Here is a 14497-nt window from a genome sequence, read left to right as displayed (position 1 = left end):
AAATTAAATTAAATTAAATTAAATTAAATTAAATTAAATTAAATTAAATTAAATTAAATTAAATTAAATTAAATTAAATTAAATTAAATTAAATTAAATTAAATTAAATTAAATTAAATTAAATTAAATTAAATTAAATTAAATTAAATTAAATTAAATTAAATTAAATTAAATTAAATTAAATTAAATTAAATTAAATTAAATTAAATTAAATTAAATTAAATTAAATTAAATTAAATTAAATTAAATTAAATTAAATTAAATTAAATTAAATTAAATTAAATTAAATTAAATTAAATTAAATTAAATTAAATTAAATTAAATTAAATTAAATTAAATTAAATTAAATTAAATTAAATTAAATTAAATTAAATTAAATTAAATTAAATTAAATTAAATTAAATTAAATTAAATTAAATTAAATTAAATTAAATTAAATTAAATTAAATTAAATTAAATTAAATTAAATTAAATTAAATTAAATTAAATTAAATTAAATTAAATTAAATTAAATTAAATTAAATTAAATTAAATTAAATTAAATTAAATTAAATTAAATTAAATTAAATTAAATTAAATTAAATTAAATTAAATTAAATTAAATTAAATTAAATTAAATTAAATTAAATTAAATTAAATTAAATTAAATTAAATTAAATTAAATTAAATTAAATTAAATTAAATTAAATTAAATTAAATTAAATTAAATTAAATTAAATTAAATTAAATTAAATTAAATTAAATTAAATTAAATTAAATTAAATTAAATTAAATTAAATTAAATTAAATTAAATTAAATTAAATTAAATTAAATTAAATTAAATTAAATTAAATTAAATTAAATTAAATTAAATTAAATTAAATTAAATTAAATTAAATTAAATTAAATTAAATTAAATTAAATTAAATTAAATTAAATTAAATTAAATTAAATTAAATTAAATTAAATTAAATTAAATTAAATTAAATTAAATTAAATTAAATTAAATTAAATTAAATTAAATTAAATTAAATTAAATTAAATTAAATTAAATTAAATTAAATTAAATTAAATTAAATTAAATTAAATTAAATTAAATTAAATTAAATTAAATTAAATTAAATTAAATTAAATTAAATTAAATTAAATTAAATTAAATTAAATTAAATTAAATTAAATTAAATTAAATTAAATTAAATTAAATTAAATTAAATTAAATTAAATTAAATTAAATTAAATTAAATTAAATTAAATTAAATTAAATTAAATTAAATTAAATTAAATTAAATTAAATTAAATTAAATTAAATTAAATTAAATTAAATTAAATTAAATTAAATTAAATTAAATTAAATTAAATTAAATTAAATTAAATTAAATTAAATTAAATTAAATTAAATTAAATTAAATTAAATTAAATTAAATTAAATTAAATTAAATTAAATTAAATTAAATTAAATTAAATTAAATTAAATTAAATTAAATTAAATTAAATTAAATTAAATTAAATTAAATTAAATTAAATTAAATTAAATTAAATTAAATTAAATTAAATTAAATTAAATTAAATTAAATTAAATTAAATTAAATTAAATTAAATTAAATTAAATTAAATTAAATTAAATTAAATTAAATTAAATTAAATTAAATTAAATTAAATTAAATTAAATTAAATTAAATTAAATTAAATTAAATTAAATTAAATTAAATTAAATTAAATTAAATTAAATTAAATTAAATTAAATTAAATTAAATTAAATTAAATTAAATTAAATTAAATTAAATTAAATTAAATTAAATTAAATTAAATTAAATTAAATTAAATTAAATTAAATTAAATTAAATTAAATTAAATTAAATTAAATTAAGTTAAATTAAATTAAATTAAATTAAATTAAATTAGATTAGATTAAATTAAAATTGAATTCAAAATAAATGAGGAATTAAGAGTAAAAATTTAATATGCAGATTCAGATTTAAATTCAATATTAAGTCCAAATTCCAATTAAAATTTAAATTTAAATTCAATTTCAACATTCAAAGTCAGATTCAAATTCGAATTTAAATTCAATTTCAAATTAAAATTAGAATTAAATTTAAAGTCAAAATTAAATTAAAATTGAAATTGAAATAAGGTTAAAAATTAAAATTAAATTAAAACTAAAACTAAAATTAAAATTTGAAATCGTAATTGAATTTAAATTAAAATTTGGATTTTAAAATTAAAATTCAAGCTGAAAATAAAATTAATATTGAGGTTAAAATTAAAATTAAGATTAAAATTGGAATTTAAAAATTAAAAATATAAAAAAAATAAATATATTAAAATTAAAATTAAGATCAAATTTTAAATTAAAAATTAAACTTAAGAATTTCTAGTTTAAAATATAAATTAAAAATTTAAGTTAAAATTTAAATTGAAAGTAAACTGTTCTTAAAATAAATTATACTTTATTTAATAAAAATTTAATTTACAATTACAGTCAAAAATAAAGTTTAAAGTAAAATTTAATTTCTATTTTAAAGTTCGTGTAAGCAACATACATACCTGTGGGCGGGTAAGCTAGCTTATGGCTATTATGAATGAATCTGGAAAGATGGAAAAAGGAAAAAGAAAAAAGTTAAATGAATTAAAGAAATAGATATATACAGAGTAATCTAAATAGTAAATGGGATGATATGGAATAAAAGGAAATTAAATTCAAATACAAATTAAGTATAAAAATTAAAAATGCAAACGCCAGATTTAATTTCAGTTTAAAATTTCCAATCTAATTTCAAAGTCAAATTAAAATCAAAACTAAAAATTAAAATTAAAAGCATAATTAAAGTATAATTTGAATTAAAGTTAAAAGTAAAAAATAGAAAGAGAAATAAAATTAGATTAAAAGTTAAAATAATGGAATATAGTTATTAAGGTACAAAGGATTAAAATTAAAGTTAGAATTAAAATTTGAATTTGAATTTGCAAATAAAGTGTTGATGTAGGCTAGTCGAATGAGGAAGTGACGTCACATACAGGAGTGCGATTGCAGCTGGTCTGCGTGTATGTAAATTAAACCTGGAGGTAAAAGAATATACCAAAAATTAGCCAAATAATGAAAACGGTAAAGGAAATAAAAAAATATATATTATTAAAGTAGAATGTAAATGAAGAAGTAATTTGTACAAAGAAGAAATAAATACTAAGGAAATTACAATGGATAGAAAACTAACAGGAAATTTAGTAAAATCGCAATGAGAGTAAAGTAAATGATTTCGATAAATTATAAATAATAAAAGATAGTTCATAGATCCACGATAAAGAGGCAGGAGAAGTGATTTTAGATTGGAAAACTGAAATAATGGTAATCAATTGGAATATTTTTTTTATCGAGAGGGTTGCCCCCTCTTATAAAAAATTATAAAAGGAATCTAAATTATAAAAGAAGATGACAAAATCTTTATACCTTTGAATCTCTGTTTTCTTGTACCTTTGAAACACTGTAGCAACAATCATGTTTTTGTCAGCATACAGAGGAATGTGGGCAACAGGTTTTGGTATAGCGGTGTTACTTGTGGTGTGAGTGGGGTTGTTGTACAGTTGGTAGGCGGTAATGTTCGGTATGATCTAACAATACAGATAAATAATGTTTAGTATAATTATATTTAGTTAATGGTCTAAATTACATTTTTTACACTTTTTGGCAACGAGTCAGAATGTGAGAGTAATGCCCTTTATGAAAAGAATGTACATATTGCTTCGGGCAGTTGCTGCATTGCATTATTTTTCCGGCAAAAGGGTCATGTTTGTTCTTGTATTTGTTAAATCTACGGATTGGATTCACACACGCAATTACACATCAATTACGGCAATATAAAACACGTTTCGTTTTCTTTTTTTGAGCAGTTATTTTACTATAGGGACGTTATTGCACAGTTTCATTTGTCTAGTTTTTTTTCAGTTTTTACCATTTAATGTTTCTAGTTATTTAATTTATAATTATTTTTACGCCCCACTCCTTTTACCCGTGCTGAATTTATTTTTGCTATCCACATACACGATGAATGAATATCGAATCAATCACGAGGAGTGGGTATCGATTTTCATTTGTTAATTTGGAAATCGATAACGATATAACGTGTGGTAACGTATGTGCGTAACGCATCGTTGACGTATGTGAATAGGTATGATACAATAAGCCAGGGTATAACAAATAAGGTAGTGCCATTTGTACAACTGGTATACGGTATTCATTAAAGAGTACTGTTATTTTTATTATGGAAATGAAAGGTGTATTTTAATGTTAAGTTTTAAACGCACTGTTTTCCCTCCCATCCTCTGACAGTGATGTTCAAAGGATGGTTGGGTTTGTCATGTGCGCACGCTAGTTTGATTGGTAATACTACGGAGGCCAGCGCCATCTACCGGTTGCATGAGGAAATAGGCAGAGGGAGAGAGGATAGATGACAGTATAAATTCTCTGTGCAGTTATGACAGACAGATGATTGGTTTCAATGGTGTTTTGGAAATTGGGAAGAAAAATGGCTGGGAAAGCTTGGGATGATGGCGAATGGAGCGTCAATAATGGAGGTTTTGATGATTGAAGCGTCAGATTATTCTGGTTTTGGACGCGAGCGAGTGAGGTTGATGGTTGAAAGAAAGTGCGGTTGTTTTTTTTTGAAGTTGTGAAAGTCTGCCTAATGTACCCAAAAGTCGTTTAAATAAAAGCACAACAAGACAATCGAAACAAATGTTTATATTTATTATTGACAAATGAATCTGTTTATTGTGCTAAATGTTGGCGAAATTCAATGCTACTGTGGAATAAGCTTAATGCTAAAGTTATACATTGAAGAAGAAAAGTTAAAATAGACTTAAAACTAAACTTAAAAGCTAAAAATAAAAGTAAGATACAATTAAAAGTTAAAAGAAAAGTAACCAAACTTAAAAGCTAATCTTACATACTAAATTATAATTAAACTGAAACGAAAAAAAGAAGCAAGAAAAAGGTACTTTAGTGAACGAGCAGATGGAATAATATAGTAAAAAGAAATAAATTGTAAAAGATAAGAAGACAAGCTGAAAGAAAAAAAAAACAAAGACATTTTAATTAAAAAGAAAACCATCAATCTAAACTATTGCTATACTCACCGAACGTCCACCTCCATTCAACACCTCATTTGCGGCCCCGAGCATTCCCAGAAGGCAGGATTCACATGACTCTTTTTGATCCATTTATATCTATTGGTATCAACATCATCCTTGTCAGCGTCATCAGTGGGGAATAATTGCATTGCGCTGGTCATCCTACAATGCCCAGGTACCGTGATATTTTCGTTTTCTTAGTCTCACAAAACTTGGACGGATACGCATTTTGGGACGCTGACGGACGGACGGACTTGTATATTTTTCGCTTCTGTAAATAAAAATTGTTAAAATATTAGTAAGTTTAGTGGCACTTTTTCACTAGTCTGCTGTAGGGTATTAAGGGGGATAGTCATTAACATTTGGGTTTTGTAAATAGTGTCAGATTTGGACAATAGTGTTAGGCTGAGCTCACCCTAGGACTCTATTTTAAACTGCGTGGACAAAGAGAGTGTGTCCCCCATATATATGTCTAATGTGTTCCCCATAAGACTCTAGGCCGGACAGTGATTCCTTGTAAACAAAAACTACATCTGAAAAGAAGAAAAATACAAATTTTTATTAACAGAAAATTACTTGACGTTACGCTATACTTACCTTACCTTGACGGACGGACGGAAAAGACAGGAAACGAAAAGGAGGAAGACGGTTTCATCATTTATTCCTGGAAAATAAACAACAATAATTAGTAATAGAATTTTTATAAATTTTGTTTTTGGATTTTGTTTTAATTTGAAAAATATTGTTAGAATTAGTTTCAATAAAACCATAAGATATTTGTAACGTAATGAATTGAAATATTGGCGTATAAGATTTAATTTAAATATGGAAGCCTAGAGAAGTTTTAAAGGGAGAAGGTAAAAGGTGATTTGAAGAACAGGTGAGTAGCATTTGGGGTGTCCTGAGTTGATGGGCCACGGGGACACCATGGTTGGGGAGGGTCAGGCCACGGCATGCCTTGAAAAACCGGCATGCCGGCAAGCCAATATGGGTGGTAAGTTGTGTGGATGTTAATTTTTGTGATACGTACTTGTTGGTCTTTGTGCTGTCCTCCAAAGCTGGTTGAATGTTTTGTTTTTTTGTCAGCTGCCAGAGGACTGAGTTGCCAATGAACCGCGCCCCATAGACTGAGCCAAAAGCCGGCAACACCGATCAGCAACCAGCGTACGGCAACTCGGTTCCTCCCTCCAGATGGCAGTAGCCTCCGGGCTGTGACAATTCAACGCTTCCGTATAGTTCACCAACAAAAACTACTTTATGACGGATACCCCTCGACACGTAAATTGCCACACCCCCTCCCCTTCCTTCAGGACGATCACTTCTATGGCAATCATAACCAGGTATGGCAGCAACATTACACGACATATAAGGTTTAAGCCAAGTCTCGCTCACTCCAACAACATCTAACAAATTACCTTCTAATACATTTCGAATTTCATTTATCTTAGCAGAAGATCTATTTAGTTTAAAACTCTGACAATTGAAATGTCCAATATTAAAATTACTTTGTCTATTGCCCAAACATGAGGCTAAAAAGCTATTATCACTTACAATATCAGGTAGCAAATGATTCATTGTGCAATTTTTGGACCAGGGAAATTAAATAAATTTAATTAAAACTTAACTCCAATTTCACATATTCAAAACGAAAGCCCTCTACAAACTGAAACACCAAATACAGCCAATTTTCATATAAAAAATTACTGTTTTGGCTAAATGAGAGCACTCATTCAAAATATGAGATTTTGACCATAAAATTAAATATATTAAATTAAAAATTAACGCCAATTTTACATATTCAAAACGAAAGCCCTCTACAAACTGAAACACCAAATACAGCCAATTTTCATTAAAAATTACTGTTTTGGCTAAATGAGAGCACTCGTCCAAAATATGACATTTGGACCCTAACAAAAAAGAAAAAAGTATTATGTCCTACTCAAAAAAGTTGATGTTAATGCTGAATATCAAGTGGGCAAAGCTGAACTCCACATAGCTCAGCAATTTTTATTACCGACTGCCTTAAGTCCGTAATTCCATCAGGCAACCCATTAATTATTATATTCGATCTATTTAATCTTCGCTGGAGTATATCAATTTGAACTTTAGTATCACGAACTTCATTACTACGATTGCTGTCCATATTATTAGCAATGTCATAGTTATTTTTAACTTCAACTTCCAATTTTCGTAACTTTTCATTGAATTCTTCACGGAAACCTTCAATTACACCGCATATCTTAGCTTGAAAAGATTTGATTTGCTCCTGCACATCAATGCGATGTTTTTCATGCTTAGCATCCAAGGATGTATTAAAATCATGACAATGTTTCTCTATCTCACTTTTCCATTCTGTATTACTTTCGCACCCAACATCCACATTGCACGTACTAGTATTATCTGTTGTAATGGGATCCAAACAAATTGTCGCTTCAAGACAATTCGTACATTTAAACGAAAAGTTTTTGTTTCGGAAAAGGAAAGAGTGTATCTCCTTAGTAACTTTAAGGCAAGCAATGTGGTAAAAATCACCACACACATTGCAACCTGTACTGTTACCAGTTACATTAGATTCACATTTTGGGCACTTATAAATAAAAATTTGACAAAATTTTGTATCGAAAAAGAGTTTTATTATGATAGAGAACGATATCAAACTCGACCACATCTAGTTCTCATCAGCTGTTAAGGCTTTTGTCTAAATAGATCAAAGGCAGAATTAAATAAAGGAGCCATGGAAGCGAATAAGAATTTATGCCGGGTTTGCTTAAAAGCTGAAATCGTAGTAAATTGGAATGAAGAACTAGAACCCACATTTGGAATATCATATAGGACTTGCTACTACAAATACACACACCTTCCGGAGATTGGTAATTACCTCAAATACATGTCTACATTTTGTCAATGTTTTCATCAGTTTCAGATCCCTACCCCCAATTTCTGTGCGAATGCTGTTCTGAAAATTTAAAAAGGACCCATCTATTCGTTGAAGAATGCTTGGCGACACATAAAATTTTGGAGCAAAGATATTGCGAACTATTAAACGATCATGAAGAAAGGACTGACATTGACCTAAAGCCAGCAATCGAATGCGTTTTTATGATAGAGCAGGAAAATGAGGGCGAAACTGATTTTAAAGAAGAAAAGGAAATAAAAGAAGAATTTGGACCAGAGGTGAATGAAACAAGCAAACGAGCCAAAAAAAGGAAAAAAGTTATAAAGGAAGATTCACGAAGGGTTTCCCCTGAAAAGTCTTGTAAAGCAAAGGATTCTGTCAAAAAGACGAAATTGAATAAGGCAGCTCTTTTAGAATCTAGCACAAGCAAAGGGCAAAATATTGTCAAGAGCGAAACCCAAGAGGATAGTGAACAAATACAGCAGGACGATCAACAAACAGAAGAAAATGATAAAAATTCTAAGGCGAAGATCAAAGCGAGTCCTGTTATGTGTTCGTATTGTTGTAAGTTTGGAGAAATAATTGTAGGGAATTACGAAACATTTAAGTCTTTTGAATTTCAGCAAAAATTATTAGCAATATTTACTATTTAAAACGGCACGAGCAGATCCATCAAGAGAATCGAGAAAGAGAGGAGACATGCTCCAAGTGTGGCCTGAAAATGTTCAACAAAAAAGCGTTGTATATTCATATGAAAATTCACGACAAGAATCGTGAAAAGAGATTCAAATGCGAATTTTGTGACAAATCTTTCTTTAATCGAGGAGCTTGTAATGTCCATAGGAGAATTCATTTGGGACAAATGGTAAAATGTCCCATATGCCCAAAAGAGTTCTATAGGCAAATTGATTTGGATAGGCATACGAAAAAACATCATTCCCATACTCCACTACATTCCACAGGAAAACAGGTGTTAAAATTTTGATTGATGGATTGTTTATGAAATAATTTTTCTTTTTCGATTTCAGACAAAATATGTGGTCCATTGCAAAGAGTGCAATAAAGAAATAGATAGTGCAAAATTTAATGCACATCGTGCCGCTCATATGAATGAACCTCTGATGAAATGTACCTTATGTGAAAAGGATTTCTTTAGTCGAATGTCGTAAGTCACTCAAGTATCAATTAATTTTAAAATTCATTAATTAATTTGTTTTTTTTTTAAGATGCAGCCGGCACATGCGAAGGGTACACAAAAGAGGCAGGGACAGTTATGATGATATCATAACCTATTACGAAAAGTACCGACCCCGTTTATCACATGTATTGATGGAGCAACAAGAGGAAGTACTTGAAAAGAAATAAATACCAAACAAATGTTGCGCTAAAGCGTTGCAATTAATAACCAAATGAAGAGTATACGTTTGGGTCTCTAGTGCTAAATGGGGATAATTCGAATTTTTGGTTTTGGAATTAAAAAAACCCCTTTCAATTCACAAGCAAAATATAAGGTAAACGAAAACATGTAGCAATTTTTATACCCTGCGCCACACTGTGGAACAGGGTATTATAACTTAGTGCATATGTTTGTAACACCCAGAAGGAGACGAGATAGACACATGGTGTCTTTGGCAATAATGCTCAGGGTGGGTCCCTGAGTCGATATAACCATGTCCGTCTGTCTGTGAACACATTTTTGTGATCAAAGTCTAGGTCGCAATTTAAGTCCAATCGCCTTCAAATTTGGCACATGTTCCTAATTTGGGTCAGAATAGAACCCTATTGATTTTGGAAGAAATCGGTTCAGATTTAGATATAGCTCCCATATATATCTTTCGCCCGATATGCACTAATATGGACCCAGCAGCCAGAGTTTTATACCGATTTGCTTGAAATTTTGTACAAACATAACACTTAGTCGTATAGTCAAGTGTGCAAAATTTGATTGAAATCGGTTCAGATTTAGATATAGCTCCCATATATATCTTTCGCCCGATATGGACTTATATGGTCCCAGAAGCCAGATTTTCGGCCGACTTTGGTTGAAATTTTGCACTAGGAGTACAATTATTAGTATAGTCAAGTGTGCAAAATTTGATTGAAATCGGTTCAGATTTAGATATAGCTCCCATATATATCCTTCGCCCGATATGGACTAATATGGTCCTAAAAGCCAGAGTTTTGGCCCAATTTGGTTGAAATTTTGCACAGGGAGTAGATTTAGCATTGTTGCTATGCGTCCAAATTTGGTTGAAATCGGTTCAGATTTAAATATATCTCCCATATATAGCTTTCGCCCGATTTACACTCATATGATCACAGAGGCCAATTTTTAACTCCGATTTAGTTGAAATTTTGCACAGGGAGTAGAATTAGCATTGTTACTATGCGTGCCAAATTTGGTTGAAATCGGTTCAGATGTAGATATAGCTCCCATAGATATGTTTTTCTGATTTCGACAAAAATGGTCAAAATACCAAAATTTTCCTTGTAAAATCGCCACTGCTTAGTCGAAAAGTTGTAAAAATGACTCTAATTTTCCTAAACTTCTAATACATATATATCGAGCGATAAATCATAAATAAACTTTTGCGAAGTTTCCTTAAAATTGCTTCAGATTTAAATGTTTCCCATATTTTTTTACCAAAATTGTGTTCCACCTTAGTGCATTAGCCGACTTAAATTTTGAGTCTATAGATTTTGTAGAAGTCTATCAAATTCTGTCCAGATCGAGTGATAATTAAATGTATGTATTTGTGACAAACATTTATATATAGCTCCCAACATATTTGACGGATGTGATATGGTATCGAAAATTTAGATCTACAAAGTGGTGCAGGGTATAATATAGTCGGCCCCGCCCGACTTTAGACTTTCCTTACTTGTTTGTTATAAATTACAGTAGTTGCCCTATGAAAATAACTGAAGGAAACAAAATTGTTTTTATTGTTCCTATTTCGGCTTCAAAAGTCCGCTACTCCGAATACTTTTCGTAAGAAATTTTCTACTTGAAATTATGAAATAACTTAATTATTAGTTTTAATAGATTAGCTGTTAATACTATGGAGTTTCGGATAGTCTTATATGGCATAACCAATAATTTTTACAAATATCTCTCTGAGATGGAGGAGGATCCAAGTCCCACCACAGGGTTAACATTTTTCTGCAAATTATAGCACCAGAGCTGTGCATATAATGGGGTCATAAATGCCAAAACGTACATTACACAATAATTTTTTATCAAAATATTTATTAAAATTGGGAACATAGCATTCCTTTAAACGTGAACATTAATTGTTTTGGTGCCAGTGTCGGTTGTCTTCCATTTTATTTGCATGTCAAATTTCCGTGGTGATTTTATTCTTAAAATTTTATTTATATTTCTTCATTCTCTGTGAATAACGTTTCATAACAAGATGCCACCTAAGTGTAAACAATGTTGGCCAATCCCTGCTGCTCTCTAAGTAAAGGCGTCAGTCGAGGTCTATATTTTTCATAATAGAATATTATATCTTCGCATTTATCAGTTCTCTTATGGACTTTACGCATATGTTTCATGCAACTGTAAAGAAAATATACCAATTCTCTTTAGTAATGAAAAATAATTTCTAAATTTGTATTGACTCACCTAGTACGGCCAAAGAAATCCTTTTCACAGATTGTACATTTCATCAATGGCTCATTTAAATGGGCAGCTCGATGGGCCGCAAAATATGTACTATTCATAATCTTTTTACATATATTACATTGAACCTTTTTCCTTTTAACCTGGAACGCAAATAAGAAACAATTTAATCAAGCTCGTAGTTTGATTTTTTTTATTTCATGTGCTATACCTGTATATCGGATGAGTGAAGTGGGGCATGGGAGTGGGAAACCATATGCTTATCCAAATCGATTTGCCTACTATATTCCTTAGGACACAAAGAACATTTCAACATTAGGCCTAAATGTATTCTCCTGTGGACATTACAAGCGCCACGATTAAAAAATGCTTTATCACAGAATTCGCATTTATATTTCTTTTCTCGATTCTTTTCATGTATCATCATATGGCTCTTTAAGCTGGTCAAAGTGTAGGTTTTAAAGCCACAAGTTGTACAAACTTTATCCCGTGCTCGCTCTGCTAAATGTGTCGCTTCGTGGTGTTTAATATGTGAAGGTTTGTAAATTAGTTTTGCTAAAGTGATGGAATAATAGAGTGGCAATATTATAAAAAAGCATAAGAAAAATCCTAGATAGCTTACAGCAATATGAACACATGGCAGGTGGAGGCATTCGTCTTTTCTTCTTTATCCTAGTTTCATTATTATTCAATAACTCTTCTTCTGTATTCTGTTCATTTTTCGTTTGAGATCTCTTTTCGGAGCTGCTGGTATTGTCATATTCTAATATATTAAATTTATCACTTAAATGTTGCTCGGTCTCTGGTTGTCTCTTTGTAATGGAATAGCTATCCTTTTTACAACTTAATTCCATTTGATTTGTTTCCTTTAGGAGAGCTTCTTCAAGGGCAGCTATTTCTTCAGGATTTATGACAGATTGGGTCAGACTCTCAAATTCCTTATCATCTATGTTTATCTCCATTTCCAACAATTCCTTAATACCGCAAGTTTTCCTTACCGCTCTTTTTCTTCTGGTATCGGTATCCTTGTTTACGCCATAAAATTTGTCGTAGTCAGATTGTGTATTCTTCTCAATATTACTTTCCAGAAAAGCTTCCCATCTTTGTTCAAATAGTTTTTGACTTTGAACCGCCTTTTCGACCATGTTGTGAAAACTAAGCAAATCGTCTGCACAAATTCCACAAAGAAGCTGTGGAAATGGGTCATATGCTGGAAAATAATAACAATGAGAATGGATGGAATGGGGTAATGGACACCTTTCTTGACTTACAAATTTGATCGAGATTGGTATATCTGTAGTAACAATTTTTATAGGACATGTTTTCGTACAGCTCCTCATTCCAGTCTATTATTGGTTCAGGATGCATGCATATCCGACACTGCGGTTTTTTAATATATTCAGGATCCATTCAGTTCTCTAGGTTATTAATTCCTTCCATTTGTTTGAAAACAAAATTGAATGACAAATTTATCAAATCTAAATCAGCTGATTCACTGAAGTTAATAGGGATGCCAATAATTGTTTTGTACTGTACAGTATGGTACTGTATTGTATAACACAAATCTAACGTCGTTTGTGTTAGTGTGTAATACAAACATAGCGATAGCAGGGATGGAAAATGCAGTACTATGTAATATTTTCAAACTTTTTCACCCTCGTCAGTACCGTAGTACCCCCGCGAATGATTAGTACCTTTTGTGTAGACATTTTTGAGCCGATATCAGATTTATATTTTGAGAAAGTCTTCAACAAACTTATTTGCTAATAGTCTCTTACAAATTTGGCAAAACAGACAAGTTCATGCGGGAAGAAAATCTCGATTTTGTAAACGCCATAGAACAATATTTATTGAATTTGAAGAATGTTTTAGTTGGAAAAAGCATGTGATTCTATAGTACGCTTCCACACGAACACTTTCTAGATAAGAAGTTCTCGATCGCATACTAAAATAATGCAAACCATTACAGTTACGGTCGAAACTTGAGACAAAAATAATCTACCAACACTTGGAGAAAATCTTATCAAATACTACCAAAAAATATTATTTTCCAAAAAAATATTTCTTCAGAAAGTTGTATCAAAATTTTATTTCTACAGAAAATTTTGTCAACATTTTATATCTATCGAAAATAATGTCAAAATTTATTTCTGTGGAAAACTTTGTCAATATTTTAATTCTTTAGAAAGTTTTATCAAAATTTTATTTTTATAGATCTTTTTTTATCAAAATTTTATTTTTATTGAAAATTTTATTTCTATAGAAAATTTTGTCATCGTTTCAGTTCTTCAGAAAATTTTGTCAAGATTTTTTTCTATAGAAAATTTTATCAAAGTTCTATTTTAATAGATTTATTTTTATTTTTTTATTTTATTTATTTATTCATTATAATACAAAAGCCTAGTGGCCAATAACGTATTACAAAGCAACTATATACCTAAGTAATATAAAATAACAATTCCTTGTATAACAAAAATATATATATATATATATAGAAATTTTTTAATTTTATTTGGGTAGAAAATCTTGTCAAAATTTCATTTCTATAAAAAATTTCTCAAAATTGTATTTCTATAGAAATAAAATTTCTACCAATCTACCAAATAGTAGAATTTTACCAACTGTAGCGACCGTGATTACAATGCTACGGTAGTCTTTGTAGGCGGACATATAACAAAAACAAAAAAATATTTAAAATTGGGGCCAACTCAACAAAATTTAATATATTTTCTTTAAAATTCAGTCTAAGGGAGCTCTTGTCAATAATCTTCCAATGGAATTTTTGTTGATTTGGTGAAAAGTACTTTTTTGCTAAAAAAAAAAAAAATACCTTTTTTGTACTTTCTTAAAAATTGTATTTTCCATCCCT

The 14497-nt window shown here is 28.2% G+C and overlaps 2 protein-coding genes across 4 annotated transcripts; one reads left to right on the top strand and one right to left on the bottom strand.

The window, feature by feature from the left end:
- The first annotated feature begins 7769 nt into the window (after positions 1 to 7769).
- On the top strand, positions 7770 to 9413 carry LOC142227964 (uncharacterized). 3 transcript variants are annotated; one of them, XM_075298217.1, is made up of 5 exons: positions 7770 to 7977; positions 8025 to 8567; positions 8627 to 8973; positions 9032 to 9168; positions 9236 to 9413. In XM_075298217.1, the coding sequence occupies exons 1-5, from the start codon at positions 7842 to 7844 to the stop codon at positions 9366 to 9368; spliced, it is 1296 nt and encodes a 431-aa protein (XP_075154332.1). In that variant the 5' UTR covers positions 7770 to 7841; the 3' UTR covers positions 9369 to 9413. The 3 variants fall into 3 exon arrangements, with proteins under 3 accessions (XP_075154332.1, XP_075154331.1, XP_075154330.1); XM_075298216.1 differs by having other exon boundaries at positions 7771 to 7977; positions 8031 to 8567; positions 9230 to 9413; XM_075298215.1 differs by having other exon boundaries at positions 7773 to 7977; positions 9230 to 9413.
- Positions 9414 to 11358: 1945 nt separating this feature from the next.
- On the bottom strand, positions 11359 to 13127 carry LOC142227962 (uncharacterized). The gene is made up of 5 exons (XM_075298209.1): positions 12900 to 13127; positions 12251 to 12838; positions 11840 to 12183; positions 11632 to 11771; positions 11359 to 11565 (listed from the first exon to the last, which is right to left on the bottom strand). The coding sequence occupies exons 1-5, from the start codon at positions 13036 to 13038 to the stop codon at positions 11427 to 11429; spliced, it is 1350 nt and encodes a 449-aa protein (XP_075154324.1). The 5' UTR covers positions 13039 to 13127; the 3' UTR covers positions 11359 to 11426.
- Positions 13128 to 14497: the final 1370 nt, after the last annotated feature.

Source organism: Haematobia irritans, chromosome 3 (assembly GCF_050003625.1).
Source record: "Haematobia irritans isolate KBUSLIRL chromosome 3, ASM5000362v1, whole genome shotgun sequence".
Lineage (NCBI taxonomy): Eukaryota > Metazoa > Arthropoda > Insecta > Diptera > Muscidae > Haematobia > Haematobia irritans.
Note: the sequence above shows the minus strand (reverse complement) of the source record. Positions and strands in the feature narration are given on the sequence as shown.

Coding starts and splice junctions, on each gene's coding strand:
- LOC142227962 (XM_075298209.1), bottom strand. CDS start 13,038: ATGGATCCTGAATATATTAAAAAACCGCAGTGTCGGATATGCATGCAT. Junction 12,839..12,899: donor TACCAATCTCGATCAAATTT/GTAAGTCAAGAA, acceptor ATTATTTTCCAG/CATATGACCCATTTCCACAG. Junction 11,772..11,839: donor TTCACTCATCCGATATACAG/GTATAGCACATG, acceptor TTTGCGTTCCAG/GTTAAAAGGAAAAAGGTTCA.
- LOC142227964 (XM_075298215.1), top strand. CDS start 7,842: ATGGAAGCGAATAAGAATTTATGCCGGGTTTGCTTAAAAGCTGAAATC. Junction 7,978..8,024: donor CACACACCTTCCGGAGATTG/GTAATTACCTCA, acceptor TGTTTTCATCAG/TTTCAGATCCCTACCCCCAA. Junction 9,169..9,229: donor GATTTCTTTAGTCGAATGTC/GTAAGTCACTCA, acceptor TTTTTTTTTAAG/ATGCAGCCGGCACATGCGAA.